The sequence below is a fragment of the Saimiri boliviensis genome, chromosome 2 (assembly GCF_048565385.1).
Source record: "Saimiri boliviensis isolate mSaiBol1 chromosome 2, mSaiBol1.pri, whole genome shotgun sequence".
In the NCBI taxonomy this organism is placed as follows: Eukaryota; Metazoa; Chordata; class Mammalia; order Primates; family Cebidae; genus Saimiri; species Saimiri boliviensis.
Window position 1 is genome coordinate 217457045 of NC_133450.1, and position 26463 is coordinate 217483507.

Consider the following 26463-nt stretch of genomic DNA (forward strand, 5'->3'; position numbering starts at 1 on the left):
ATATATATTTTGCCTGTTTGGTGTCAGAAACTGTGAAAGGTCTGAAATCTTACCCTACTTGTAAGCTAGTAAGTTAGCCTTCCAGTTTAATGGAAGCTGGCAGAAGATGCAGCCTCCTGGTTCAAAGTCAAAGCACTTTATTACAGCAAATCTATGTCTTCTTACACTGGTTTTCCCAGCTCCAATTGCCATGGGCTAATGCAGTGAGGGTGAGATAACACCTGCGTGTATAATAAGGTGTGTTACAGTGAGGAGCTCCGAGGTTAGAGAATCTGAGGTTTTTTTGTTTGTTTGATTTTTGTTTTTTGTTTGTTTGTTTTTTAGACAAAGTCTCACTCTGCCACCCAGGCTGGAGTGCAGTGGCATGATCTTAGCTCACTGCAACCTCCGCCTCCCATATTCAAAGAATTCTCCCGCCTCAGCCTCCCAAGTAGCTGGAATTACAGGTACACACCACCATACCCAGCTTATTTTTGTATTTTTAGTAGAAACGGGGTTTCACCATGTTTCACTAGCCAGGCTAGTCTCGAACTCCTGACCTCGTGATCTGCCTGCCTCAGCCTCCCAAAGTGATGGGATTATAGGCGTGAGCCACAGCGACTGGAGAGAGAATCTGAGTCTTTTATAATGGGCACCAAGCATGCCTGCCCTTTCCTCTGGAAGGAAACAGTAGCTCTGTTTTCTAAGGCTCTTCACTGTGCAGCTAGATGGCTCAGCGCAGAGCAATCAATGCTTCTGCAGCTAGTCACCCAGAAAAGCAAGACATCCATGAAGAACTGTCTCCCAACATTTGGCTAAAAATGTTTTGTTTTGTTTTGTTTTGTTTGAGACAGAGTTTCCCTCTTGTTACCCAGGCTGGAGTGCAATGGTGCAATCTCGGCTCACCGCAACCTCCACCTCCTGGGTTCAGGCAATTCTCCTGCCTCAGCCTCCTCAGTAGCTGGGATTACAGGCACGCGCCACCATGCCCAGCTAATTTTTTGTATTTATAGTAGAGACAGCGTTTCACCATGTTGACCAGGATGGTCTCTATCTCTTGACCTCGTGATCCACCTGCCTCAGCCTCCCAAAGTACTGGGATTATAGGCATGAGCCGCCGCGCCCGGCCAAATGTTTTCTTTAAATTCAACTTCAGTTTGGGTTTTGTAACACCTGAATGGATGCCAAGTCGTCAAAACTGGGCGGGGAGTTGGGGGAATGAATTTTCAGCAAAGTGGCATCTTGATAGCTTGGCAGCCCCTGGATCGCTCTGTCTCCCTGGGTCTCACTTAGGACCCTGCGGATTCAAGGCACCCAGGCCCATGGCCAGTCTTCAGTTACAGAAACAAACCCAATTTCTGCTCAAGTCAACTTCTTGATAACTGAATTATACACATGCTTGACATGAGGACATGAAAAACTATTTATAAACACTGGCCAATTAAATTTTTGGCTAATTGAATCCTTGCTACACCCCTCTGGAGAGGGGGCATATGCTACCAGCTTTACTAGTGGGAGAATCTGAGGCCCAGAGAGGGTCTGTGACTTGCCTAAGATGATACAGCTTCTAAGCAGTACTAAGATTTTTTTTTTTTTTTTTTTTTTTGAACCAGAGTCTCACTTTATCACCCAGGCTTGACTGCAATGGCACAATCTCAGGGTAACCTCCACCCCGCTTCCCCTTTCAGGTGATTCTCGTCTCAGCCTCCTGAGCAGTTGGAATTACAGGTGCCTGCCACCATGACTGGGTAATTTTTTTTTTTTTTTTTTTGAATTTTTAGTAGAGACAGGGTTTCACCACGTTGGCCAGGCTGGTTTCAAACTCCTGACCTCAAGTGATCCACCAGGCTTGGCCTCCCAAAGTGCTGGGATTTCAGGCATGAGCCACGTATTAGGATCTGAACCCAGGAATTCTCTACTTTGTCCCTTGCCCACTGAAGGGTCATGAGACTGCTTTCTCAGCCAGGAGCCCACAGTCCCTTGGGCCTTCTCAGCGCACAGCTGCCACGTGGCTCTGGATCTGAAGAACTGGGGTAGGGTGATGGGGGATTGACCTGGCAGGTGGGGCTGGAGGAGGAAGAGAGGATATGCTGCCTCACTGATACCCCAGGGGTAGGAGTGGGTACACTTTCAGCGATCCCCAAGAGGAGCAGGCAGCAGAGGCAGTGGGAAACTGGGCTGGGAATTCCTGTTCAGCTTGGCTTCCCCTCTCTCAACAGAACAAACTCTGCAAGCATCCCCCAAGGGAGGAGGTTAAGGGGAGCCCACGGGATGGGGCTGGGGCACCTACCCTTTATCGAACCCCTGTCTCTATCCCAGCCTTTCCGTCAAGCTAATAACTCCAGCTGCCGCTTGTCCTCAGCAGCATGAATGCACTTTGAGTAGCCTGACTACTGTCCTTATTTTGGCTGGGAGTTGGAGGGTGCCTGTCACCTCCCCACTCCTTTTTCTTCCTGATGGGACCAGACATGGCTGCTGCCTCGAGGGGTCCCCAGGCTTGTGAGGACACAGCTGCTGACCCTGGTAGTGGCAGTGTGATCAGTGCTGAGCCGGGGACATCCCAGGGATTGTGGGAGCCCCAAGGAGGGGATAGGATAGAGCTGGGCCTTGAAGGATGTATAGGAGTCCCTCAGGCAGAGAGGAAAGGAGGGCATTTCTGGGTGATGGTAAGTGGGGTAGGTGTGGCACCGGCCTTCTCTCTTCTCTGGCCACACCAGCACCTGTGACTTCCTGTAGCGCAGCGATTCTCAAGCTACCTGTGGGGGAGGCCAGTTTTTTAAATAAGATTATAGGTCTGGGCCGGGTGCAGTGGCTCACAACTGTAGTCCCAGCACTTTGGGAGGCCAAGGTGGGCAGATAACAAGGCCAAGAGATAGAGGCCATTCTGCCCAACATGGTAAAACCCCATCTCTACTAAAAATCCAAAAAAATTAGCTGGCATGGTGGTACATGCCTGTAGTCCCAGCTACTCGGGAGGCTGAGGCAGGAAAATTGCTTGAAACTGGGAGGTGGAGGTTGTAGTGAGTTGAGATTAAGCCACTCCACTCCAACCTGGGTGACAGAGTGAGACTCTGTCTCAAGAAAAAAAAAAAAGATTGAAGGTCTGTCAAGAACCAATACTTTTGTAAAATGCTATACAAATGAATTATTAGAAAAATGAAATGAGGCAGGCCAGGCTCGGTAATCCCAGCACTTTGGGAGGCCGAGACAGGTGGATCACCTGAGATCAGGAGTTCGAGACTAACCTGGCCAACCTGGTGAAACCCTGTCCCTACTAAAAATATAAGAAATTAGCCAGGCATGGTGGCAGGCACCTGTAATCCCAACTACTTGGGAGGCTGAGGCGGGACAATCACTTGAACCTGGGAGGTGGAGGTTGCAGTGAGTGGAGATTGTGCTATTGCACTTCGGCCTGGGTGACATGGTGAAAGACTCTGCCCAAAAAAAAAAAAAAAAAAAAAAAAAAGGAAGGGAGTGGGGAAGAAAGGAAGGAAGGAAGGAAGGAAGGAAAGAAGGAAGGAAAGAAGGAAGGAAAGAAGGAAGGAAGGAAGGAAGGAAGGAAGGAAGGAAGGAAAGAAGGAAGGCAGGAAGGAAAGAAGGAAGGAAGGAAAGAAGGAAGGAAGGAAGGAAGGAAAGAAGGAAGGCAGGAAGGAAAGAAGGAAGGAAAGAAGGAAGGAAGGAAGGAAAGAAGGAAGGAAGGAAGGAAGGAAAGAAGGAAGGCAGGCAGGTGAGAAGGCAAGCCAGGCTGGGCGCGGTGGCTCACAACTGTAATCCCAGCACTTTGGGAGGCCGAGGCAGGCAGATCACGAGGTCAGGAAATCGAGACCATCCTGGCTAGCATGGTGAAACCCCATCTTTACTAAAAATACAAAAAACAGCCAGGCATGGTGGCACGCACCTATAGTCCCAGCTACTTGGGAGGCTGAGGCAGGAGAATTGCTTGAACCAGGGAATTGGAGGTTGCGGTGAGCCCAGATCATGCCATTGCACTCCAGCCTGGGCAACAAGAGTGAAACGCCATCTCAAAAAAAAAAAAAAAAAATTTAATTTAATTCAAAAAAGCAAGCCAGAAAGAAAGAGAGAAAGCAAGCCGGCGATGCACAGATAAATCTAGCGTTTTATCGCGAGGGTCAGCAGATATAAAATTGCTCTGTCAAGGGGCTACAAAAGTTCCTAAAAACCTACTCCCATTTTCTGTAATGATTGTATCGCAGGCTGGTGTTAAGCAGTGTCTCGTCAGCAGATCACACGTTGAGTGGCATGGATGGAAACGCCACGTTTCTCCTTTCCTCCCATTCACAGCACAGGCTGCTCCCTTTACTCGGCATGGCCTTTTCTGGGCATCTTTGCCTAATGAGTGCTCCTCCTGCAGAGCTCAGCCCGAACAGAACTTCCTCCTGGCATTCTTTCCTGATCCACACCTGTGCCCCATCATTAATGATCTGGGTGCCTGTGTGTCACTACCTGTGCCCCTGATTCTGGACCTAGGTGTCACTGTGTGTCGTCGGCAGCCTGTGAAGGACCGGGGTGCCCCACGTTGTCTTGCTCATCACCGTCCTCAGTGCCTGGCTGAGTAAGCACCTGCTGGCCTGGAGGAGGGTGGCAGGGGCAGATCACAGAGGGGTCAGATGCCAGCCTCAGGAGATGAGAAGACACATGTGGGCAGTGGGGAGCCACAGGGAGTCATCTTGAGGGAGAGGGACCCTTGCCAAAGCCAGTGTTGGTGGCCATGAAGGCAGGAGCGTGAAGCTGGGAAATTCCCGCATAGCCTCTGGGAGGAGCAATCAGTGCTGCTGGGCTTCACGAAGCCCTCTCTGTGTCCACGCAGTGCTGAGCTCCGGCCAGACACTACTACTTACCACAGCCCTATTGCCCCATTTCTCAATGCAGAAAGCTGAGGCACAGAAGGTTGTGTATGGTTCTCAAACTGTATTCCATAGAGTCCTAGGGGTCCCATCCAGACCCTCGGGGCCAAAGCAAGGTTGTGGGAGAGCAGAGAAGCCTCTGAGCCTATCTTTGCTTCCAGCAGAGCCTCCCACCACCACTACCACCACCACCCCACCCCCACCCCCCACCTCCCACCCCCCGCCCACTGTCACTGTTTTAGAGATCAACTTCTGCTCAAAGAAAAGCTCCCTGGCTTAAAACAGTTTGAGTACCCCCTGAGAAGGTGGGAGTAAAACTGTTTTGGAAATAGCTGGCCAGGACCAGACAGGAGCACTGGCCTCTGCAGGCCCTGGGAAATGCCAGAAGGCTCAGGGCGGGACTGAACGGGAGGGTGGGCCCGAGGAACTGCCCTTCCCAAGAAGCCAGGAAAGGCTCGTTTCCCAACCAGCCCCTTGTGCCAACATCTCCCTGACACTGGCATTTTGGCCATCTGGAGGGAGTGTCATATCCTGATGAGGCATGACAGAGATGAGAGGGGGAGTGGTGGCTGTAGGGCAGAGCCCCGGGCTGGGCCAGGGAAACCCCGAGGCTGCTCCAGGTCCTGCTGCTGACCTGTTGTGCAAGGCCCTCCCCATCTCTCGGCTGCTGTTTCCCCATCTGACCATGAGACAGGAGCCGTAAAGCATGATAGGAAAGAGACAGCGATCGTGGTATCTCCCCTGCCGGGTAAGTGTTGGGAAAGAGATGTGGATTTATGTGAATTCAGGTTCTGCTCCTGGTTCTGCCACTGAACAGCTGAGTGGCTTTGGGCACGTCACTTCCCCACCTCTAAACTTCAGCTTCTCCATCTGTAAAATGAGGGTGAAAGTTGTCCATACCTGGTGTTAGTTTGGGCCACTAGAGGCAGGCTCTGAAGCCAGAGATTCAAGTGCAAGTGATTTATTTTGAAAGTACTCCTGGGCTGGGCATGGTGGCTCATCCCTCGAATCCCGGTGCTTTGGGAGGCTGAGGCAGGAGGATCACTTGAGGCCAAGGTGGGAAGATCATTGTTCAAGACCAGCTGGCATAACACAGTAAGATCTCATCTCTACAAAAAAAAAAAAAAACTTAGCCAGGCATGGTGATGCACACCCGTGGTCCTAGCTACTCCAGGGGATGAGGCAGGAAGATTGCTTGAGCTCAGGAGTTTGAGACTGCAGTGAGCTGTGATCGTGCCACTGCACTCTTGCCTGGGTGACAGAGTCTCTGAAAAAACAAACAAGGCCGGGCGCTGTGGCTCACACCTGTAATCCCAGCACTTTGGGAGGCCGAGGTAGGCGAATCACGAGGTCAGGAGTTCAAGACCACCCTGGCCTAGATGGTGAAACCCTGTATCTACTAAAAAAAAAAAACAAAAATTAGCTGGGCGTGGTGACGCACACCTGTAATCTCAGCTACTCAGGAGGCTGAGGCAGAGAATTGCTTGAACCCGGGAGGTGGAGATTACAGTGAGCCAAGATCATGTGACTGCACTCCAGCCTGGGTGACAGAGTGAGACTCTGTCTCAAAAACAAACAAACGAAAAAAGAAAATACTCACCAGAGAAACTTGCAATGAAGTGGGAGAAGCAGGGTGGGGAGAAGAGGGCATCCAAGTGAGAGTGTGGCCTTGGGCAAAGTGCCAGCCTCAGTCACATCCCCAGAGGAGCTCTGGAGGAGGGACAATGGCTCAGTTCATCTCCACTGGGGCTAGTGAGCCACAAGTATAGATGTCAATGTCAGTAGGTCGTTGCCTCAGGGCAGCTGCAGGAAGACGGATACTCCCTGGCACTCTGGAGGCAAAGCGACTCTGAAGAGAGTCACAGATGGACAGCAGGCACATAGAGGCCAGGGATGGGCACAAAAACAAGTAAGAAGGATCTCAGAAGATCCGGGCCAGCTCCGCCAATGCTCACTACACACTTCATGAGACTGTTACAATGATTAAAACCCACAGCACAGTGCCTGGCACGTGGTAAGGGCTCAGAAGATGAACCTGTGGCTGTTCTTGTGGTTATTAGCAGGCTGGGTCTGTTGAGTGCTCAGGGCCCATGCCAGCCACTCTGAGGCTCTGGGCTTGTGGAGTTCTTTCTTATTTTATTTTCTTTTTCTTTTGGAAGAGAGCCTCACTCTGTCACCCAGGCTGGAGTGCAGAGGCATGATCTCGGCTCACTCAACCTCTGCCTCCTAGGTTCAAGCGATTTTCCTGCCTCAGCCTCCCGAGTAGCTGGAACTACAGGTGCATGCCACCATGCCCGGCTAATTTTTATATTTTTATAGAGATGGTGTTTCACCATGTTGGCCAGGCTGGTCTTGAACTTCTAACCTTAGGTGATCCTCCTACCTCGGCCTCCCAAAGTGCTGGGATTACAGGCGTGAGCCACCACGCCTGGCCCAGGTTCTGGAGTTCTTTTTTTTTTTTTTTCGCTCTTGTTACCTAGGCTGGAGTGCAATGGCGCGATCTTCGCTCACCGCAACCTCCTTCTCCTGCATTCAGGCAATTCTTCTGCCTCAGCCTCCTGAGTAGCTGGGATTACAGGCACACGCCACCGTGCCCAGCTAGGTTCTGGAGTTCTTAATTGCAGCAGAGCTCCTTTTACCCTCTGTGCCTAGCTGGCCACATGCTGTGCTCTCTAACCATCCTCCTTCCCCGGGCAGCTGCAGTCCATGGTGGATCTCCTGGAGGGCACCCTGTACAGCATGGACCTGATGAAGGTGCACGCCTATGTTCACAAGGTGGCCTCCCAGATGAACACACTGGAAGAGGTAAGGGCGGGGCTGCCGCCAGAGGCCGGGCTAGTGTGTGGTGCTGGGGGCTGAGGGCACTGTCCGAAGAGGGCCCAGGAAATCCAGACTTCACCCTGGTGACCATGGGAAGCTGGCCTCCAGCCAGGAGTTGGGGGAGGGAAACGCGGGCCACAGGGGACAGCCTCTGGGGAAGAGGTCTAACTGGCTCAAGGGCCTCCAGGAAGCTGAAGTCTGGCTGGAGAAACTGAGGCACCTGTTGGTTGTATGAAAGGGGTGTGGAGGGAGCGGGAACTTGCAGTTGGCCTCAGTGCACCAAGATCAGGACCCAAAACTCTGGGGGTACCATTCAAACAAGATTCCTTGGTGGCTGGGCATGGTGGCTCAGTGGCCGGGTGCAGTGGCTCACGCCTGTAATCCCGGCACTTTGTTACCCAGGCTGGAGTGCAATGGCGCGATCTTCGCTCACCGCAACCTCCTTCTCCTGCATGGTGAAGGTGGTGGCTGTAATCACTTGAGGCCAGAAGTTTGAGATCGGCCTGGCCAACATGGTGAAACCCCGTCTCTATTAAAAATACAAAAATTAGGCATGGTGAGGCACGTCTGTAATCCCAGCTACCCGGGCTGAGGCAGGAGGATTGCTTGAACCTGAGAGGCAGAGGTTGCAATGAGCTCAGATCGTGCCACAGCCTGGGCGACAGAGCAAGACTGTCTCAAAATAAAAAATAAGATACCTTGTTAGAGTGCCCCCTGGGTTGGTACAACATGGTAGGACTGACCAAACCCACTAGGCCAGTGCCCAGCTGCTGTGGAGGCAGAGGTGCTATGTGTCCTGCCCTGGTCAGGGTGAATGTGCTGTAGGACTGGGCAGGGGACCAGGACTGCCCTTGGGGACAAGGACAGAGTGGGGTGAGCACAGGGGTCCGAGCTGCAGGTTCGAAGTTTGCATCTCTGCTGGCATAGCCTCACCTCCGCCTGTTTCCTGTATCCGGCCTCTGCTGGGAGCCACTGGGAGTCTCGGGACATACAGCTGCCAGGAGCGGGTGTGGGGGCTTCCTTTCCCAGCTTCCTTTTCAGGAGGAGGGGGCACCTGGGCATCCTGTGCCCCAGGGTGGGAGATTAACCCCTTCCTCACCCCAGAGTTGGGATCACAGCGGCTTTAAGTAATTCAAACAGTGTTTGATATGTACCTACTATTGTCCAGGCCCTGGGAAGCAGCGGAGAAAGCTGACACTTGGTGAATTTCTTCTGTGTGCCAGTATTTCCTGGGCAGCTGGTACATGCCAGGCTCTCCTGTTGCTGGCTCTGAAGTTATTCTCCTTTGATCTTTCCTCTTGTCACCTCAGGAAATGTTAACCCACTTCATGTAACTCTGAGCCAAAGGATCTGGAGGGTACATTTGCTAGGCCTGAAACAAACCAGAGAGTTTCCACAGCCACAGAGAAATGACTTTTTAATTATCTTCTGTTTCACGTTTTCTGTGCTATGCTTCTTCTTTTTTTTTTTTTTTTTTTTTTTTTTTTTTGAGACAGAGTTTCGCTCTTGTTACCCAGGCTGGAGTGCAATGGCACGATCTTGGCTCACCGCAACCTCCGCCTCCTGGGTTCAGGCAATTCTCCTGCCTCAGCCTCCTGAGTACCTGGGATTACAGGCACGCACCACCATGCCCAGCTAATTTTTTGTATTTTTAGTAGAGACGGGGTTTCACCATGTTGACCAGGATGGTCTCGATCTCTTGACCTTGTGATCCACCCGCCTTGGCCTCCCAAAGTGCTGGTATTACAGGCTTGAGCCACCGCGCCCGGCCCTGTGCTATGCTTCTGTTAACCGTGGTGATAACCTTATGTAAAAATTAAAAACAGGCCGGGCGCGGTGGCTCACGCCTGTAATCCCAGCACTTTGGGAGGCCGAGGCGGGTGGATCACAAGGTCGAGAGATCGAGACCATCCTGGTCAACATCGTGAAACCCCGTCTCTACTAAAAATACAAAAAATTAGCTGGGCATGGTGGTGCGTGCCTGTAATCCCAGCTACTCAGGAGGCTGAGGCAGGAGAATTGCCTGAACCCAGGAGGCGGAGGTTGCGGTGAGCCAAGATCGTGCCATTGCACTCCAGCCTGGGTAACAAGAGCAAAACTCTGTCTCAAAAAAAAAAATCAAAAAAAAAAAAAAAAAAGCTTTTTCTCACCCTGGGAGGCGGTGGAGAGAACAGCCTCACTCAGGAGAGGCTGGCTTTCTCCTGGGGGTCAGCAGCAACTCGGTGTCTCAGCTTCCCTCTGCTCCCCTCCCTGACACCAGCAGTTTTCAACCAGGTATGATTTTGCTCCCGGGGGAAAGCTGGCAATAGCTGGAGACATTTTTAGTCGTCACAACTTAGGCGGGGGACAGGATGGATGCTACTGGGCTTCTACTGGTTAGAGGCCAGAGATTCTGCTGAACATCCTGCCATACACAGGACAGTCCCCAAAAGCCAACCGCTGTGTGGCAGATGTCAGTAGCGAAGAGGCTGAGAAAATCAGTCAGACCCTTTGACTTCTGTCGTCATTGGAATCAAGTTTTTTTGGTTTTGTTTGTGTTGTTTTTTGTGTTTTTTTGTGGTTTTTTCGTTCGTTTGATTTTTTGAAACAGGGTCTCACTCTGTAGGCCAGGGTAGAGTGCAGCCTCAACCCCCCAGGCTCAACCGATCCTCCCACCACAGCCTCCCAAGTAGTTGGGACTGCAGATACACACCACCACACCCAGCTAATTTTTTTTGTATTTTTTCTAGAGATGGGGCTTTACCATGTTACTCATGCTGGTCTTAAATTCCTGGGCTCAAGCAATCCTCCCGCCTCAGCCTCCCAAAGTGCTGGGATTACAGGCATGAGCCACTGCACCTGACCCCTGGAATCTAGTTTAAAATGCACTTTCATATTCCATAGGCTTTCTGGTCCTCACAGTGACCCTGCCATTTAGCTCATTTTACAGGCAGGGAAACTGAGGCTTGCAGAAGTAGTTACTAGCCCAAAGTTGCCCACCCAGGAAGTAGAGAGCAAGGATTTGAACTCAAGGGTATCCGATTCCTGCCTGCTGCCTCTTGGTCCCTGAACCTGAGTCACCCAGCGCTGACTGGATGTCACTCACTTTTAGGTTATCTTTTCCTCTGTAACAATTTCTACAAATGAAATTCTGGACCCATAGTTCCGTTGCTCTGCAGCTTCTGACCAGACTGGTGCTTTCTGCCTCTGACTCCTGTCTCTCCTGCTTTAACTGAAAAGTAGACTCAGATGAAAGAATCCCAGATCCATTGGAGCTCTGGGGACCTGGTACTGATACCTGCCAGGGCCCCCGGGTTTCCAAGTCTTCAAGGAGACCGCTAGACAGCAGGAGGTTCACAGAGCAGGGAGCATTATGGTTCTAAGCAGTCTGTCTGCTCCTAGCAGGATTCAGAACCAGGAGTAGATCCAGGAGCTGGTATGGGAGCTGCTAAAAGTAGGCAGGGAGCCAGAGCCCCAGCAAAGGGAGATGAGTCAGGGAAGGAGAACAGGCCTGGGAGTATAGACAGGGCTCAGTCCTGGGAGAGGAGCCCACACGGCCCAGGAGAGAAGTTGGAGACTTGGAGGGAAGCAGAGTTTCACCCTCCGCAAAACTCCAAAGGGCTTCACTCCATCTACGTTGTTTGAAGATTTTACAAACAGAAGGTATTTATGTATTATGTATACAATTATTTTAAAGTAGCCAAAGATTGGAAGCAACTTAAGTAACTATCAATAAGGGGCAGGAACAGTGGCTCACACCTGTAATCCCAGCACTTTGTAGGACTGAGGCGGGCAGATCACTTGAGGTCAGGAGTTCAAGACCAGCCTGGCCAACATGGCGAAACCCCGTCTCCACTAAAAATACAAACATTAGCCAGGCGTGGAGGCGTGTGCCTGTAGTCCCAGCTACTCAGGAGTCTGAGGCAGGAGAATTGCCTGAACCCAGGAGGCGGAGGTTGCGGTGAGCCGAGATCGCGCCATTGCACTCCAGCCTGGGTGACAAGAGCAAAACTCCGTCTCAAAAAAAAAAAAAAAAAAAAGAAAAAAGAAAAAGTAAACATCAATAAGGGACTGGGTGGCCAGGCACGGTGGCTCACACCTGTAACCCCAGCACTTTGAGAGGCCAAGGCGGGCAGATCACTTGAGGCCAGGAGTTCAAGACCAGCCTGGCCAACATGGTGAAACCCCGTCTCTATTAAAAATACAAAAAATTAGCCGGGCGTGGTGGTGGGTACCTGTAGTGCCAGCTACTCAAAAATAAATAAATAAATAAAAAATCAGGGACTGGGTAAATAAATTATAGCCTCTCAAGTGATGGCGTACCGTGTGGCCGTGAGAAGGCATGGGAACCCTACGTGTGCAGATATGCGTCGGATCCCAGAATAGGCCGTTCAGCAAAAAAGCAAAGTGTTAAAAATGTGTGCGTATATACATGCGTTCCTCTAAATATACAGACTCTCTTTAGAAGGATACACAAGAAACCTATAATAATTGTTGGTACTGAGAAATAAAGGTGGGAGGGTGACATTTTTATAGCTGTTTATATCTTTCTAATTTAGTACCATGCACATGTATTATCTATTTTTTTTATTCCTTCACGTTTTAAATTTTAAAAGTTCATAAATACAGGGTCTCTTGGAGCCTAGTTTTTCCGGCCCATACTTCACGGGGCCACCCTCGGCCCATTCAGGGGACTGGCCAGCAAAGCCTAATGACCGAAGTAGGGGTGTCCCTCCAGCCTGGGGGTTCAGAGGAAGCTGGCCCAGGAAAGACCTCCAATCCTGCCCCTCCACAGAGCATCAGGGCCAACCTGAGCCGGGAGAACGAGGTGGTGAAGGAGAGCGTGCGTCACCTCAGCGAGCAGTTGAGGCACTATGAGAACCACTCTGCCATCATGCTGGGCATCAAGAAGGAGCTGTCCCGCCTGGGCCTCCAACTGCTGCAGAAGGATGCCCCCGCCGCCGCTGCCACCCCCAACACCCCTGCCACGGGCTCTGGTAGCAAGGCCCAGGTGAGTCCCCAGCTCTGATCACGGGGCCGGAGCTGGCTGGGCTTGGGAGCTCCATGTGCCAGGATGCTGGCCCTGAGGGCCAGCTCGTTGGGGTTTGGGGCTGCAGGATGGGTTGAGGGCTGGCACAGCCAGAGAGTCCCTGGCAGGGTGAGGGGCAGGAGATACCTGCTGTGCAGTGAGCACATTCAGCATAGGGAATGGGACAGACCTGGGGATCCCGCCAAGGGGGCTGGTCCCTGAGCCAGGTGTTTGGCAACCTTCTCATTCCCAAGTTTGAAACTAGTGGGGACAAGTTTATGGAGACAGTGCTCTCTGCCTGGCCCTTAGAGACCAGGTTGGCTGCAGCAAACCCACTTCTAGCCTCTCCTGCTGTGGCTGGACCCTTGGCTGGGTTGAGCCTGCTCAGGGGGAGGTGGGCAATGCCTCAGGGACCCCTGCAGACTGATACCCATTCACCCAACCCGCTCTGGGGTAGAGAACTCCTGCAGCCAACACCCATATGCTCCACCTCCAAGCTCAGAGCACAGTGAGCAGAGCTTCCGTCACTAGGCAGAGCCACACATGACAGATGACGCACCTACATGCAAATGTGACCAACGTCCTCCCTGTAGGCAGACGAGCTGCAAAGCTGGCTCTCCCTCTGACCAGATCAATGAGAAAGAACAACCACGTTTGGGTAGGCTGGTGGCACAGAGGCTCCTGCCTATGCTGGACATACACCATGGCATGTGGCTTGGCAAATGGAGTGCAGACTGGATTCAACCCCATTCAGGCCCCTCCAGCCAGTCGCCCCTGAGAAAGACACAAGCCACACCATTGTTCACAATGGCCTTGTTTTCTGGTGAGTGGCTGAAGAAGGGAGCTGGTATTTGTGGAATTCCTACTTTAAACTTGACTTTCTCACAGACGTTGTCAGTGAAGCCCATAGTCACCTGGGAGGAGGGGTGACTCCTGCCCATTTGGCAGATGCACAGAGAGGGGTCATGTGGAGAGGGCGTGGCAGAGCTGGGACTGGCAGCCAGGTCTGCGTGACTGCCGAGCCCACCCTCTTCCTCTCTTCCTCTCCACGTCTTGGCCTCCTTTGCTGACATTGTGATAATGGGGCCATTTGTGTCTGCAACTGGAACTGCCTAGATGCCGATAAAGCCGCTAGGAAGGCTGTGCCTTGGCCCCCAGCTGGCTTCTTGCCCAGTCCCGTGCCAGTTCCACAGGCGAGAATGAAGCGTGTTTTGGCAATGGTGCAGAAGGCGCCCAGCTACTGTACTTGCCGTATCTGCTGGAGCTTCTGCCTAACAATGGGTGATGTCACAGGGCCTGTGTTCTTGTGCCAAGCCAGCATCAGAGGCATTTCAATAAGAAGTGAAAATAGGCCGGGCGTGGTGGCTCAAGCCTGTAATTCCCAGCACTTTGGGAGGCCGAGGAGGAGAGATCGAGACCATCCTGGTCAACATGGTGAAACCCCGTCTCTACTAAAAATACAAAAAACTAGCTGGGCGTGGTGGCGCGTGCCTCTAATCCCAGCTACTCAGGAGGCTGAGGCAGGAGAATTGCCTGAGCCCAGGAGGCGGAGGTTGCGGTGAGCCAAGATTGCGCCATTGCACTCCAGCCTGGGTAACAAGAGTGAAACTCCGTCTCAAAAAAAAAAAAAAAGAAGTGAAAATAACAAAACACAAAACATTAGAAACGGCATAGCCTAGAGGTTGGATGTAGACCTCATGCCTGCAAGGGAGCTAGAGAGCTGTAGAGGAAACTGAAGCAAATCAGTCATGGATGTAGCCACCATGGCGAGTGGGGTAAAGGACAGCTGTGACTTTATGAGCGCTTGGGACGCAGGGTCTGGAGCAACATGACCACCTCCAGCCCCCACATGCTGAGCCCCCAGGACTCCCCACGACATCCCTTCTACTGTCCTTCAAGTCTGAGACTTCTCTTCCCTCCCAGGACACAGCTGGAGGAAAAAGCAAGGATATCAGCAAGTATGGCAGCGTGCAGAAGGGTGTCGCAGACAGAGGCCTCCCGAAACCGCCCAAGGAGAAGCTGCTGCAGGTGGAGAAGCTGAGGAAGGAGAGCAGCAAGGGCAGGTTCCTCCAGCCCACAGCCAAGCCCCGCGCCCTGGCCCAGCAGCAGGCTGTGATCCGGGGCTTCACCTACTACAAGGCAGGCAGGCAGGAGGTCACCGAGGCAGTGGCAGGTGAGTAGGGGAGAATGGGGACCCTGGGAAGTGGGGGATGCATGCCTCCTAGGAATCTCCTCATCTTCTCTGCAGTCAGACCGCCCCAGATTCAGTTCCACCCATTGATGACCTGTTGGGTGCTCTCTACTTATCAGCATATGGGGATAACACCCTACTCAGGGGGCTGTTGAGATGAAATCACAGAACCAACCTGAGGGCCACTGGATTGCCTTCCAGTATTTACAGCTGTCTTCACCTTTACTGGACTTTGCTTTTTGCATCGGAATATGAGCTGAAGGTCCACTCCCACCAGGTGACAGGGAATGGCAGAGACACAGTCCCTGCCCCCACAGATATCGTAGTCTAATGGGAAAAATTCCTGTGACCAGGCAGCTGCCACAGTGGGGGGCAGGAGAATATAGGGTTCCTGGGAAGTGACCAGGGCTTTTGGGGCTCCTCTCATTTCCTCTCCAGCTCCTCTCTCTTCTTAGATCCCCAAGGAAGAGCGCCTAGACTCTCGTATTTTTCCTGCAGCTCCCTGCTGGATCACCGAGAAGGGTGACAAAGCAACTGGCAAACAAGAGGCAAAAGTTTCAAGACACCCCAAATTTCTGAGCTGTCTCTATGGGTTGTGGTTCCTGATTCCCTCACTTAACACCCTCCCCAGATACCTGCTCTCTTCCGATGTCCCAGAAGGGTGTCCCAAACCTGCTCTTCCCTTCCTGGGTCCTGCTGAACCACCTCCCCCTGCAAAGCCCTCCTTTCAGTCCGTGTATAAGGGGCACAAGGAGGTGAAACAGCCAGGGACCAGGCTCATTTGAGATCCCTCTTGTTTCTTGGCCTCTCAGGACTCAGGAGCCTCTTCCCCCAGCGCCTGGTCCCAGCTGCTGCCCCAAACCCTGCCAGCTTGGCCTGGACACGGCACGGAGCCTCTGACCCCTGGCTGGGGCACTGCCTGAAAACAGCTGCAGGCATCTGACTCTGCCAGCAAGGCCTGTGGGAACAAGCACCCTCACCTGGCAGGCTGCTGAGGCCAGGCCTCCCTGTGGTCCTCCCTGACCAGGGGGACAACCCCTGTCCCCGCCAGGACTCCTTTGAGAGCCCTCTTGTTTCTCCAGGCTGCCCACAGCAGGACCTTTGCAAAGAGGAAGCCCCAAACGGAGAGTAAATGAAGTCAGGTTATTGTCCTCAAGTCAAGGGGTCTCTGAGCCCCTTCCCCAGCTTGCCAGGTGGTCCCCTGGGCCCCAGGCCATCAGAGTAATAACAGCACCACTCCTTTGTCTCCCTTGTGTCACAATTTTTTTTTTTTTTTTGAGTGGAGTTTCGTTCCTGTCACCCAGGCTGGAGAGCAATGGTGCAATCTCAGCTCACTGCAACCTCCGCCCCCCAGATTCAAGCAATTCTCCTGCCTCAGCCTCCCAAGTAGCTGGGATTACAGGCACATGCCATCATGCCCGGCTAATTTTCGTATTTTTAGTAGAGACAGGGTTTCGTCATGTTGGCCAGGCTAGTCTTGAACACCTGACCTCAGGTGATCCGCCCACCTCAGCATCCCAAAGTTCTGGGATTACAGAAGTGAGCCACCGCGCCCAGCTGGTGTCATAATTTTCTAAAAACTTTTTTTTTTTCTTTTGAGACAGGGTCTTATTCTGTCACTCAGGCTGGAGTGCAGTGGCGCAATCATGACTCACTGCCATCTTGACCTTCCGGGCTCAAGTGATCCTCCCGCCTCAGTCTCCCTAGTAGCTGGGACTACAGACACCCATCACCACACCTGGCTAATTTTTTCTATTTTTTAGTAGAGAGAGGGTTTCGCAATGTTAGCCAAGCTGGTCTTGAACTCTAGGGCTCAAGTGATCCACCTGCCTCAGCCTCCCAAAGTCCTGGGGTTACAGGCACCAGCCACTGTGCCCAGCCCTCTAAGCACTTCCATTCATGCCTTTGCATTTGATCCTGGCAGCAGCTGCATTTTCCATGGCAGAGGAATAGAAGCAGGCCTGTGCAATGGGAATAAGAGCTTCTCTCTAGAATTGAATTTAGGAAATGAGAGAACTGGTAAAACTGCCTGACGCATAGAAAAGAAAGGGATCTCCTTTTTGGCACCTCATAGTTGCTGGGATCTGTGCACCTGTTTTATGTACATTTTTCTGACATCAACACCACAGTCCAGCATGGTGGGCTCATGACTCTCAGTTCACAGAGGTGGCCCAGCAAGGCAGGGGAACTTGGCTGAGGCCGCCCTGCTGAGTTTAAAGCCCTGACTGTGAAGTCCTCCCTGCCTCCCACTTTGAAACCTTTCACCCCCTCCACTCCCTGAGGGTCCCTGAGCTGCCGGGAGCCCAGTGGGCCTGAGGGAGACCCACACCGCAGCAGGTTGTGCTGGAATGTGAGCATGGGGTCTTCTCTCTGCAGACAACGCCCTTCAGGGCACTTCCTGGTTGGAGCAAGTGCCGCCCAAGGTAGAGGGCGAGCCCAACTCCGCAGAGCAGGACAAGGCTGAGCCCAGGTCCTCAGAGGGAGTAGACTTGGCTCCTGGCACTGCCACCTCAGTCCCTGCCACCACCACCGCCGCCGCCACGCCGACTCCCACCACCAATCTCCTGCCTACTGAGCCACCTTCAGGTCCAGAAATCTCCAGCCAAGGTGAGTGAGCCTCACAGGGGTCAGCAAACTGTCACCTGTATCCAAATCTAGCCCACAGACTGTTTTTGTGCAGCCTTCAAGGCAAGAAATGCTTTTTACAGCTGAGCATGGTAGCTCACACCTGTAATAGCAGCACTGTGAGAGGCTGAGACAGGTGGATCACCTGATGTCAGGAGTTTGAGACTAGCCTGGCCAACATGGAAAAACCCCCTCTCTACTAACAATACCAAAATTAGCCAGGTGTGGTGGTGGGCACCGGCAATCCCAGCTACTTGGGAGGCTGAGGCAAGAGAATCACTTGAACCTGGGAGGCAGAAGTTACAGTGAGCGGATTTTTTTTTTTTTTTTTTTTTTTGAGACAGAGTCTCACTCTGTCACCCAGGCTGGAGTCCAATGGTATGTTCTTGGCTCACTACAACCTCCACCCACTGGGTTCAAACGACTCTCCTCAGCCTCGTGAGTAGCTGGGATTACAGACGTGCACTACCACGCCTGGCTAATTTTTGTATTTTTAGTGGAGACGGGGTTTCACCATGTTGGCCAGGCTGGTCTCTGACTCCTGAGATCAGGTGATCCCCCATCTCAGCCTCCCAAAGTGCTGGGATTACAGGCATGAGCCACAGTGCCCGGCCCAGGTAGTATTTTCAACCAATTCTTCTTAAAACGTCACCTAGAATGCCATCATCAAATCCAGCAACTATTTCTGTCTCTTAATTTCCTGTGTCCAGTCACTGGCCCTGCTTTGATGTCAGCATTTATAGTTTTGATTTGTGTCCATGGTAGAAATCTTCCTTGTGAAGTCATTGATCCCATCCTTCCGAGGGGATCTTGGCTGTCTGTGGTGACAGTCCTTCAAACCCTGTCCCGCTTTGGTCCAAGTGCATTCCACTTCTAGGAATCTTTCCTGAAGGATCCACCAGCAATGGGAACAACAGCTGCAGCTTAAATGGTTGGCTCAGGGCCTTATTTCTAATGTCAGAGACCTGGAAATAACCCGAAGGGCTGATGTGGGAAGACTGGTGACATACACACAGGGCACAGCTGTCCACCGCCCTGGCAGAACCTTGAAAGCACATCATTAAAAGGCTGTTTAATGATGAGAGAAATTGCTCAATGGAGGCTAAAAACAGGATACATAAAACTATACTCACAGCTTTTTAAAGTATGTCTGCATGACTGTACATTGCAAAGAAAAAAGAAAAGGAAGGAAATGTCACATATTTACATTTTTCTTTGGACGGGAGAAGGGTGGAAGGGGGTAAGGGATAAAAGACCACATACTGGCTATATAGTGTATGCTGCTCAGGTGACAGATTCATCAAAATCTCAGAAATCACCACTGAAGAACTCAGCCGTGTAACCAAAAACCACCTGTTCCCCAAAAACTATTGAAATAAAATTTTATTATTATTATTGTTATTGGGCTTTATTATTTTAATTTTATTTTTATTTTTTGAGACGAAGTTTCGCTCTTGTTACCCAGGCTGGAATGCAATGGTGCAATCTCGGCTCACCGCAATCTCCACCTCCTGGGTTCAGGCAATTCTCCTGCCTCAGCCTCCCGAGTAGCTGGGATTACAGGCACGCGCCACCATGCCCAGCTAATTTTTTGTATTTTTAGTAGAGGCGGGGTTTCACCATGTTGACCAGGATGGTCTCGATCTCTTGACCTCGTGATCCACCCGCCTCGGCCTCCCAAAGTGCTGGAATTACAGGCATGAGTCACCACGCCCGGCTTTGTTTTGTTTTGTTTTGAGACAGAGTCTGACTCTCACCCAGGCCGGAGTACAGTAGTGTGGTTGCAGCTCACTGCAACCTCTGTCTCTTGAGTTCAAGTGATTCTACTGCCTCAGCCTCCAACCAGCCGGGATTACAGGCATGCACCACTATGTCTGGCTAATTTTTGTATTTTTAGTAGAGACTGTTTCGCCATGTTGACCAGGCTGGTCTCGAACTCCCGACATCAAGTGATCCATGAAATAAAATTTTTAAAAAGAGAATAAAAGAACAGAAAAAAATTTTTCTTTGGGTAATGGAAATTTTTAGGTTTTTTATTTTTTATTTTATATTTTAAGAGTTTCGGCCGGGCGCGGTGGCTCAAACCTGTAATCCCAGCACTTTGGGAGGCCGAGGCGGGTGGATCACGAGGTCGAGAGATCGAGACCAACCTGGTCAACATGGTGAAACCCCGTCTCTACTAAAAATACAAAAAATTAGCTGGGCATGGTGGTGCGTGCCTATAATCCCAGCTACTCAGGAGGCTGAGGCAGGAGAATTGCCTGAACCCAGGAGGCGGAGGTTGCGGTGAGCCGAGATCGTGCCATTGCACTCCAGCCTGGGTAACAAGAGCGAAACTCCGTCTCAAAAAAAAAAAAAAAAAAAAAAAAAGAGTTTAAAATTTTTTTATTTTGTAAAAAGTAAAATAAGATTAAACAAAAAATTGTAAATGTTTTTGTTGACAAATAAAAATTGTATGTATTTATTGGCACACTGCAGAAAGAAAATTTTTTTAATGTATGTATTTATGATTTACAACATGATGTTTTGATATGTGTACACAATGTGAAATGGCTAAATCAAGCTAATTAGCATATATGTTACCTCACATTACTTATCTTTTTTTTTCTTAAAGAGCGCTTAAAATCTACTCTTTTTTTTTTTTTTTTTTTTTTTTTTGGTGAGATAGACTCTTGTGCCGTCACCCAAGCTGGAGTGCAATTGCCTGATCTCGGCTCACTGCAGTCTCTGCCTCCCGGGTTTCAGCAATTCTCCTGCCTCAGCCTCCTGAGTAGCTGGGATTACAGGCATGCACCACTATGCCTGGCTAACTTGTATTTTTAGTAGAAACGGGGTTTCACCATGCTGGTCAGGCTGATCTTGAACTGACCTCAAGTGATCCACCTGCCTCGGCCTCCCAAAGTGCTGGGATTACAGGCATGAGCCATCACACCCAGCCTTAAAATCTACTCTTTTAGCAATATTCAAGTATACAATATGTTGAACTTATTTCCATTAGCTAAATGAAATTTCAAATCCTTTTAGCAACATCTCCTTAATCCCCCCACCCTCTAGTAACCACTTTTCTACTCTCTGCTTTTATGAGTTTGACTTTTTTTTTTTTTCTGTTTTCTGAGTTTGACTTTTTAACTTTTTTAATTTTTAATTTTTTTTTTTTTTTTCTGAGGCAGGGTTTTGCTCTGTTGCCCGGGCTGGAGTGCAGTGGTGTGATCACAGGTCACTGCCACCTCAACATCCCAGGCTCAAGCAATCCTCCCACCTCAGCCTCCTTAGAAGCTGGGACACACCACTATGCTCACCTAATTTTTTATTTATTTATTTATTTATTTGTAGAGACAAGGTCTTTCTGTGTTGCCCAGGGTGGTCTCAAATTCTTGAGCTCAACTGATCCTCCCACTTCAGCCTCCCAAAGTGCTGGGATTACAGGTGTGAGTCAGTACACCTGTCCAAGTTTGACTATCTTTCTTTCTTTTTTTTTTTTGAGACAGAGTTTCACTCTTGTTGCCTGGGCTGGAGTGCAGTGGTATGACTCTGCTCACTGCAACCTCTGCCTCTCCAGGTCAGGTGATTCCCCTGTCTCAGCCTCCTGAGTAGCTGGGATTACAGGTGCCCCCTACCACGCCCAGCTAATTTTTATATTTTCAGTAGAGACAGGGTTTCACCATGTTGCCCAGGCTGGTCTTGAACTCCTGACCTCAGGTGATCCTCCCCTCGGCCTCCCGAAGTGTTGGGATTACAAGTGTGAGCCACCGTGCCTCGCCTCCATTCTCTTTTCTGAATGTTTTATATTTTCAGTAATGATCAGGTATTGCTTTGATGATGAGGATTAGGGAAAGAAGGCCACAAACAAAATATCAGCAGGGATTGAAGTTAGACACAGATAACATTCCCAGCCCGTTGCTCTGGCTGCGGGCTTTGGGGGGTCTGTATACTGATGCTGCCTGCCCTCCTCCCCACAGGCAGAGATGCGAGCTGTGAGGGCACCCTCCGGGCTGTGGACCCCCCCGTGAGGCACCACAGCTATGGGCGCCACGAGGGAGCCTGGATGAAGGACCCTGCAGCTCGAGACGACAGGATCTATGTCACCAACTACTACTATGGAAACAGCCTGGTGGAGTTCCGCAACCTAGAAAACTTCAAGCAAGGTCAGAGACCCCGGAGGTGGAGACGGGGCGGGTATGGGCAGCCTGGGGAGGGGTCCTCTTGGAGACTTGGCCTTCCTTGCCTTGTGGGTTTCTATCGTATAGCCTGGCTGAGCTCCAGATTACCAGCCACTCCAAGGAGGGGGGTCTGGGCTGAGGGCACTGGGCTGGGGTCCCAGTCAGACCCCATGGCACCCCCGTGTGCTAGCACCGTGCCAGGAACCAGAATGCAGTGGCAAACAGGATGGACGGGGTCCTGTCCTCACAAGTGTGACTTACCCCTTCAAAGGGCCAATACTGAGTTTCCATTTGTTGAGTGCTTACCCTGCGCTGATTGCCCCTTGTGTGTCAGCTCATGGCAGCCACATACCTCCAGAAGGTGGGGTTATCACCTGTTTTATAGGTGAGCAGGGCCTCAGGCCTTAGAAGAGCTGCAGGTCTGGGCAGGGGCCAGGATGGAGCTGACAGCACAGGGAAGGGCAGAAATCTGGTTATCAGATCTGGGGCGTGATATGGGGAAGGGGTCATTTAGATCTAGCCTGCCCTCCGGAAATGCACAGTCTGGTGGGGGAGGCAAAGGCTTGAAGAGACAATTTCAGTACAGCATTAGAGGGAGCACTGAGGGGGCCATGGAAACCCAGCCTAGAGATCAGGGAAGACATCCCCGGGGAGGCGATGCTGAGCTGGGACCCGGAAGAAGAGTAGGAGTAAGCCATGCAGAAAAGAGAGGTCAGGGTGTTCCAGGCAGAAGTCTCAGCACATGCAAAGGCCTGGCAAGGAGAAGAAGCGTGATGGCCTGGGGTTGGGGGTGGTGAATAAGAAAGCTAGGGCAGGCCTCATGAGCCACGTAAAAGAGTTTGGACTTAACCCTGAGAGCCGTGGAGTCAGAACTAAAGGCCTGGAACAGGCTGGGTGCTGTGGCTCATACCTGTAATCCTGGCACTTTGGAAGGCCAAGATAGGCGGATCACTTGAGGTCAGGAGTTCAAAACCAGCCTGGCCAACATGGTGAAACCCCATCTCTACTAAAAAATTAAAACAAAAATTAGCTGGATATGGTGGCGAGCACCTGTAATCCCAGCTACTCGGGAGGCTGAGGCAGGAGAATCACTTGAACCTGGAAGGCAGAGGTTGCAATGAGCTGAGATTGCCCCACTACGCTCCAGCCTGGGTGCCAGAGCAATACTCCATCTCGAAAAAATAAAGGCCTGGAACAATGAAAATCCTTCCTCTACCAGCTCAGAACTGGCCTTGAGCTTTCTGCTCAAGCAGCTCACAGGCTGATGGAGGAAGCCAGTGATAAGCATCAAGGTGAAAGCTTCTGTCTGGTGGCTACAGATGTGTCCTGGGGAGATAAAAAGACAAAGGCCATGCGAGGTTAGAGGAGGGGCCCCTCACTCAGGCTGGGGAGGTCAGTGAAGGCTTCCTAGAGGAGGTGACATTGGCCTGGGGCTCTGAAAGATGGGCAGGCATTCCCTAAGCTGATGACCTGGGGAACGGCAGTCCTAAGGAACAGCAGGGACAAAGGCCTGGAGACAAAGAACGGGGCTGATGTCATTCTGTGTCTAAATCCTAGCTGTGTCACTCCAGGGCTGGGTAACCTTGACTCCTCTGAGCCTGTTTCCTCTTAAGCAGGTGGGATGATGATAGACCTCCTTCGGGAGACGCTCGTGCCATAAGATGTCAGCCCAGCTCCAGGCACGCTGTACATGCTTGATATCAGTTGCCTACTGGGCCACTGAGAGTCCTTGGTGGTCTCGGGGGATGCGGGTGGGCTGGGGTTGCTCCGGAGGTCTGGGGTGACCATCGCCCTCCGCCTGCAGGCCGCTGGAGTAACATGTACAAGCTGCCCTACAACTGGATCGGCACGGGCCATGTGGTGTACCAGGGCGCCTTCTACTACAACCGCGCCTTCACCAAGAACATCATCAAGTACGACCTGCGTCAGCGCTTTGTGGCCTCCTGGGCTCTGCTGCCCGATGTGGTATATGAGGACACCACACCCTGGAAGTGGCGTGGCCACTCGGACATTGACTTCGCCGTGGACGAGAGTGGCCTGTGGGTCATCTACCCCGCTGTGGATGACCGCGATGAGGCCCAGCCTGAGGTGATCGTGCTGAGCCGCTTGGACCCCAGCGACCTCTCGGTGCACCGGGAGACCACGTGGAAGACGCGGCTGCGGCGGAACTCCTACGGGAACTGCTTCCTGGTGTGCGGCATCCTGTACGCGGTGGACACCTACAACCAGCAGGAAGGCCAGGTCGCCTACGCCTTCGACACGCACACAGGCACCGATGCACGCCCCCAGCTGCCCTTCCTCAACGAGTACGCCTACACCACCCAGATCGACTACAACCCCAAGGAGCGTGTGCTGTACGCCTGGGACAATGGCCATCAGCTCACCTACACCCTCCACTTCGTCGTCTGAGTGGAGACCAGTGCCCCTTGGAGAGGGGCAGCAGTGTGGGAGGGGTTCCCCACACCATCTCCTGCAACTGACCCAATCCACAGATATTTATTGGAGGCCAGCCCAGGGCTGGGACTGGGCATGAGGTGGTCACCAGGTTGAGCTTCCTCAGCACCCAGTGGGTAATACTTGCTTCCACTTGCAGAGCACTGTGCCAAGCACTTTCTGCTCACTTACCCATTGATTCTCCCAGCACCTCCTTGGAGGTAGAGATCATGAACCCATTTAACAGATGAGGAGACAGAGGCTCAGAGAGGCATCATCCCTTGCCTAACACCTCAGTTGTGATCACGCAGGCTGTGCTGTCACGACAGCCCCATTTTAAAGATGAGGAGACTTCACCACGCCCTCCCCTCTCTGCCCTCCCCCATCTCCCCTGGTCTCCCTTGTTCTCTAAACTCTGTCTCCCTTCCCAGGGCCACTCAGAACCAGAGGCCTTTGGGGCCAGGATGCTGGTGTGGGGTGGGTGGAGGCCCCGGCTCTGCCTGCCATCCCAGGGCCCTGTCCTGGCTGAGCTGTTGGTGGCCCTGGGCTTTGGGCTCCTTGGCCAGTGTCCTTGCCTCTTGCCTTTGGCCAGCCCACCCCACCCGCTGTCCGGCCGCATTCCAAACCTCTACCGTCACCTAGCTGCTGAGCAGAAACCGCACCCCGAGAGAAAATCCCAGCCTCTGTTCCAAGGCCCCTCTCTCTGCTCCATGCTCATTTTTATTTTTTCTTACTCTTCATCAGTGCCGTCATTTGTTTCTGCAGCAGCAGCTGAGAAGGCAGCAGGCAGCTCTGCCAGGGTGGGGAGCTGAGCTGAGGCTCCCTCTCTACCCAGAAGCACTGGTGTTGGTCACAGAGTCAGGCCTTGAGTCCCTTCCCTGGTTCATCCCAGAGCCTTTGGGCCTGGAGTCCACCTTGTCCTTTTTCTCTGGGCTTTCAAACCCACAACCTTTACACACTCAGGGATACCTCCAGGTCTGCCATGAATAAGACCCTAGGCCCAGGGCTGTTGTGGTGCCAGGATGGCACAGGTTCCCTCTTCCTTGCCAGCCTTGATCTGGTCACTGGGCGGGCTGGCTTAGCAGCCTGGGGTCTACAGAAGACGCGGTGTGAGGAGTTGGGTCCAGGGGAGGCATCAGGCTTTCTTCCGGTTGCAGGAGAGAGGCAGAGGGCAGAAGTGGAGAGGGAAGAACTGGGGTCTGCAGACTGGGCTCATCCTGGCTTCAGAGACGTTGTCGCTAGGGCTGCCCCAAGCGCAGGACTTCAGTTGAGGATGCACAGCTAGGCCACCTTGCCCGGGGCCACTGATGGCTCCCCGGAGCCTCAGACCCACACAGCCCAGAGGACAAGGCCTCCAAGCCTCTCCCTCTTCTGCTGTTTCAGACAGTATTTTTAGTGCTGGAAAGAAATTCTCTAGCCCAACTACCTGTTTCATGAAAGAGAACACAGGCTCAGAAACGTTTAGAGAGCAGCTCAGAGTCACAATGGGAGCTGGGCACAGCCGACCTCCTTCCGGAAGGGCTCCCTCTGTCTCCTTTATTCTCCCGGCGTGGAGGCTGCCCTACCTGGGAAGGCACCCCAGCCACCGCAGCGCCTGTGAAGGGCGTTTACTGTGCATCCCCACCCACCCCCTGGCCCTTGCTGCCTTTGTGCTGTCCCGATGCCAGCTCCAGCAATGTCTGTATGTTTGAATGCCGGTTGCCATGTTAGGAAAGTCAGCTGCACAGCTAAGAGCGTAAGGAAATGCTTTTTTTTTTTTTTTTTTTTTTTCTTGAGATGGAGTTTTGTTCTTGTTGTCCAGGCTGGAGTACAGTGGCATGATCTTGGCTCACTACAATCTCCACCTCCTGGGTTCAAGCCATTCTCCCGCCTCAGCCTCCCTAGTAACTGGGATTACAGGCACTTGCCACCACACCAAGCTAATTTTTGTATTTTTAGTAGAGACAGGGGTTTCACCATGTTGGCCAGGCTGGTCTCGAGCACCTCACCTTAGGTGATCGCCTGCCTCGGCTTCCCAAAGTGCTGCGATTACAGGCATGAGCCACCTCGCCCAGCCAGGAAATGCTTTTTGTGCAGAATACACTTTTTTCGGGCATTGTCAGGTGATGTTTTGTTTAAGCTCTAACTCACCCCTGGAATACAGGGGAATCATGACACTCGGCCCAGCCAGGCCTGACTCATCATGGTCACATCCAGCCCCCACCCCTGGCCAACCAACCGCTGCAGGCTCCTCTTACAGACGCATCAGGGGGCTACAAGGCCCGGCATCTCCCTTGGCTCTGGGTGTGGGTTTTACGAGACTGTGTCTTTTGTGACATCATAGCCCAACCATGTGAGAAGAAAGAGAAGGCCTCCCCTTTCTTCATTAATCTAAAAAAAGGA

General features: G+C 52.0%; 1 protein-coding gene across 2 annotated transcripts in view; it reads left to right on the forward strand.

Annotated features, from left to right (window-relative positions):
* OLFML2A (olfactomedin like 2A) overlaps positions 1 to 25388 on the forward strand; it is a 37673-nt gene extending 12285 nt beyond the window's left edge. For both annotated transcript variants that reach the window (XM_039475253.2, XM_039475254.2), the window contains 6 exons: positions 7542 to 7649; positions 12439 to 12654; positions 14596 to 14845; positions 17240 to 17470; positions 21448 to 21633; positions 23453 to 25388. In XM_039475253.2, the coding sequence (XP_039331187.1) occupies positions 7542 to 7649; positions 12439 to 12654; positions 14596 to 14845; positions 17240 to 17470; positions 21448 to 21633; positions 23453 to 24057 (1596 nt within the window). In that variant the 3' untranslated portion in view covers positions 24058 to 25388. The remainder of the gene's footprint in view (positions 1 to 7541; positions 7650 to 12438; positions 12655 to 14595; positions 14846 to 17239; positions 17471 to 21447; positions 21634 to 23452) is intronic.
* The last annotated feature ends 1075 nt before the right edge of the window (positions 25389 to 26463 follow it).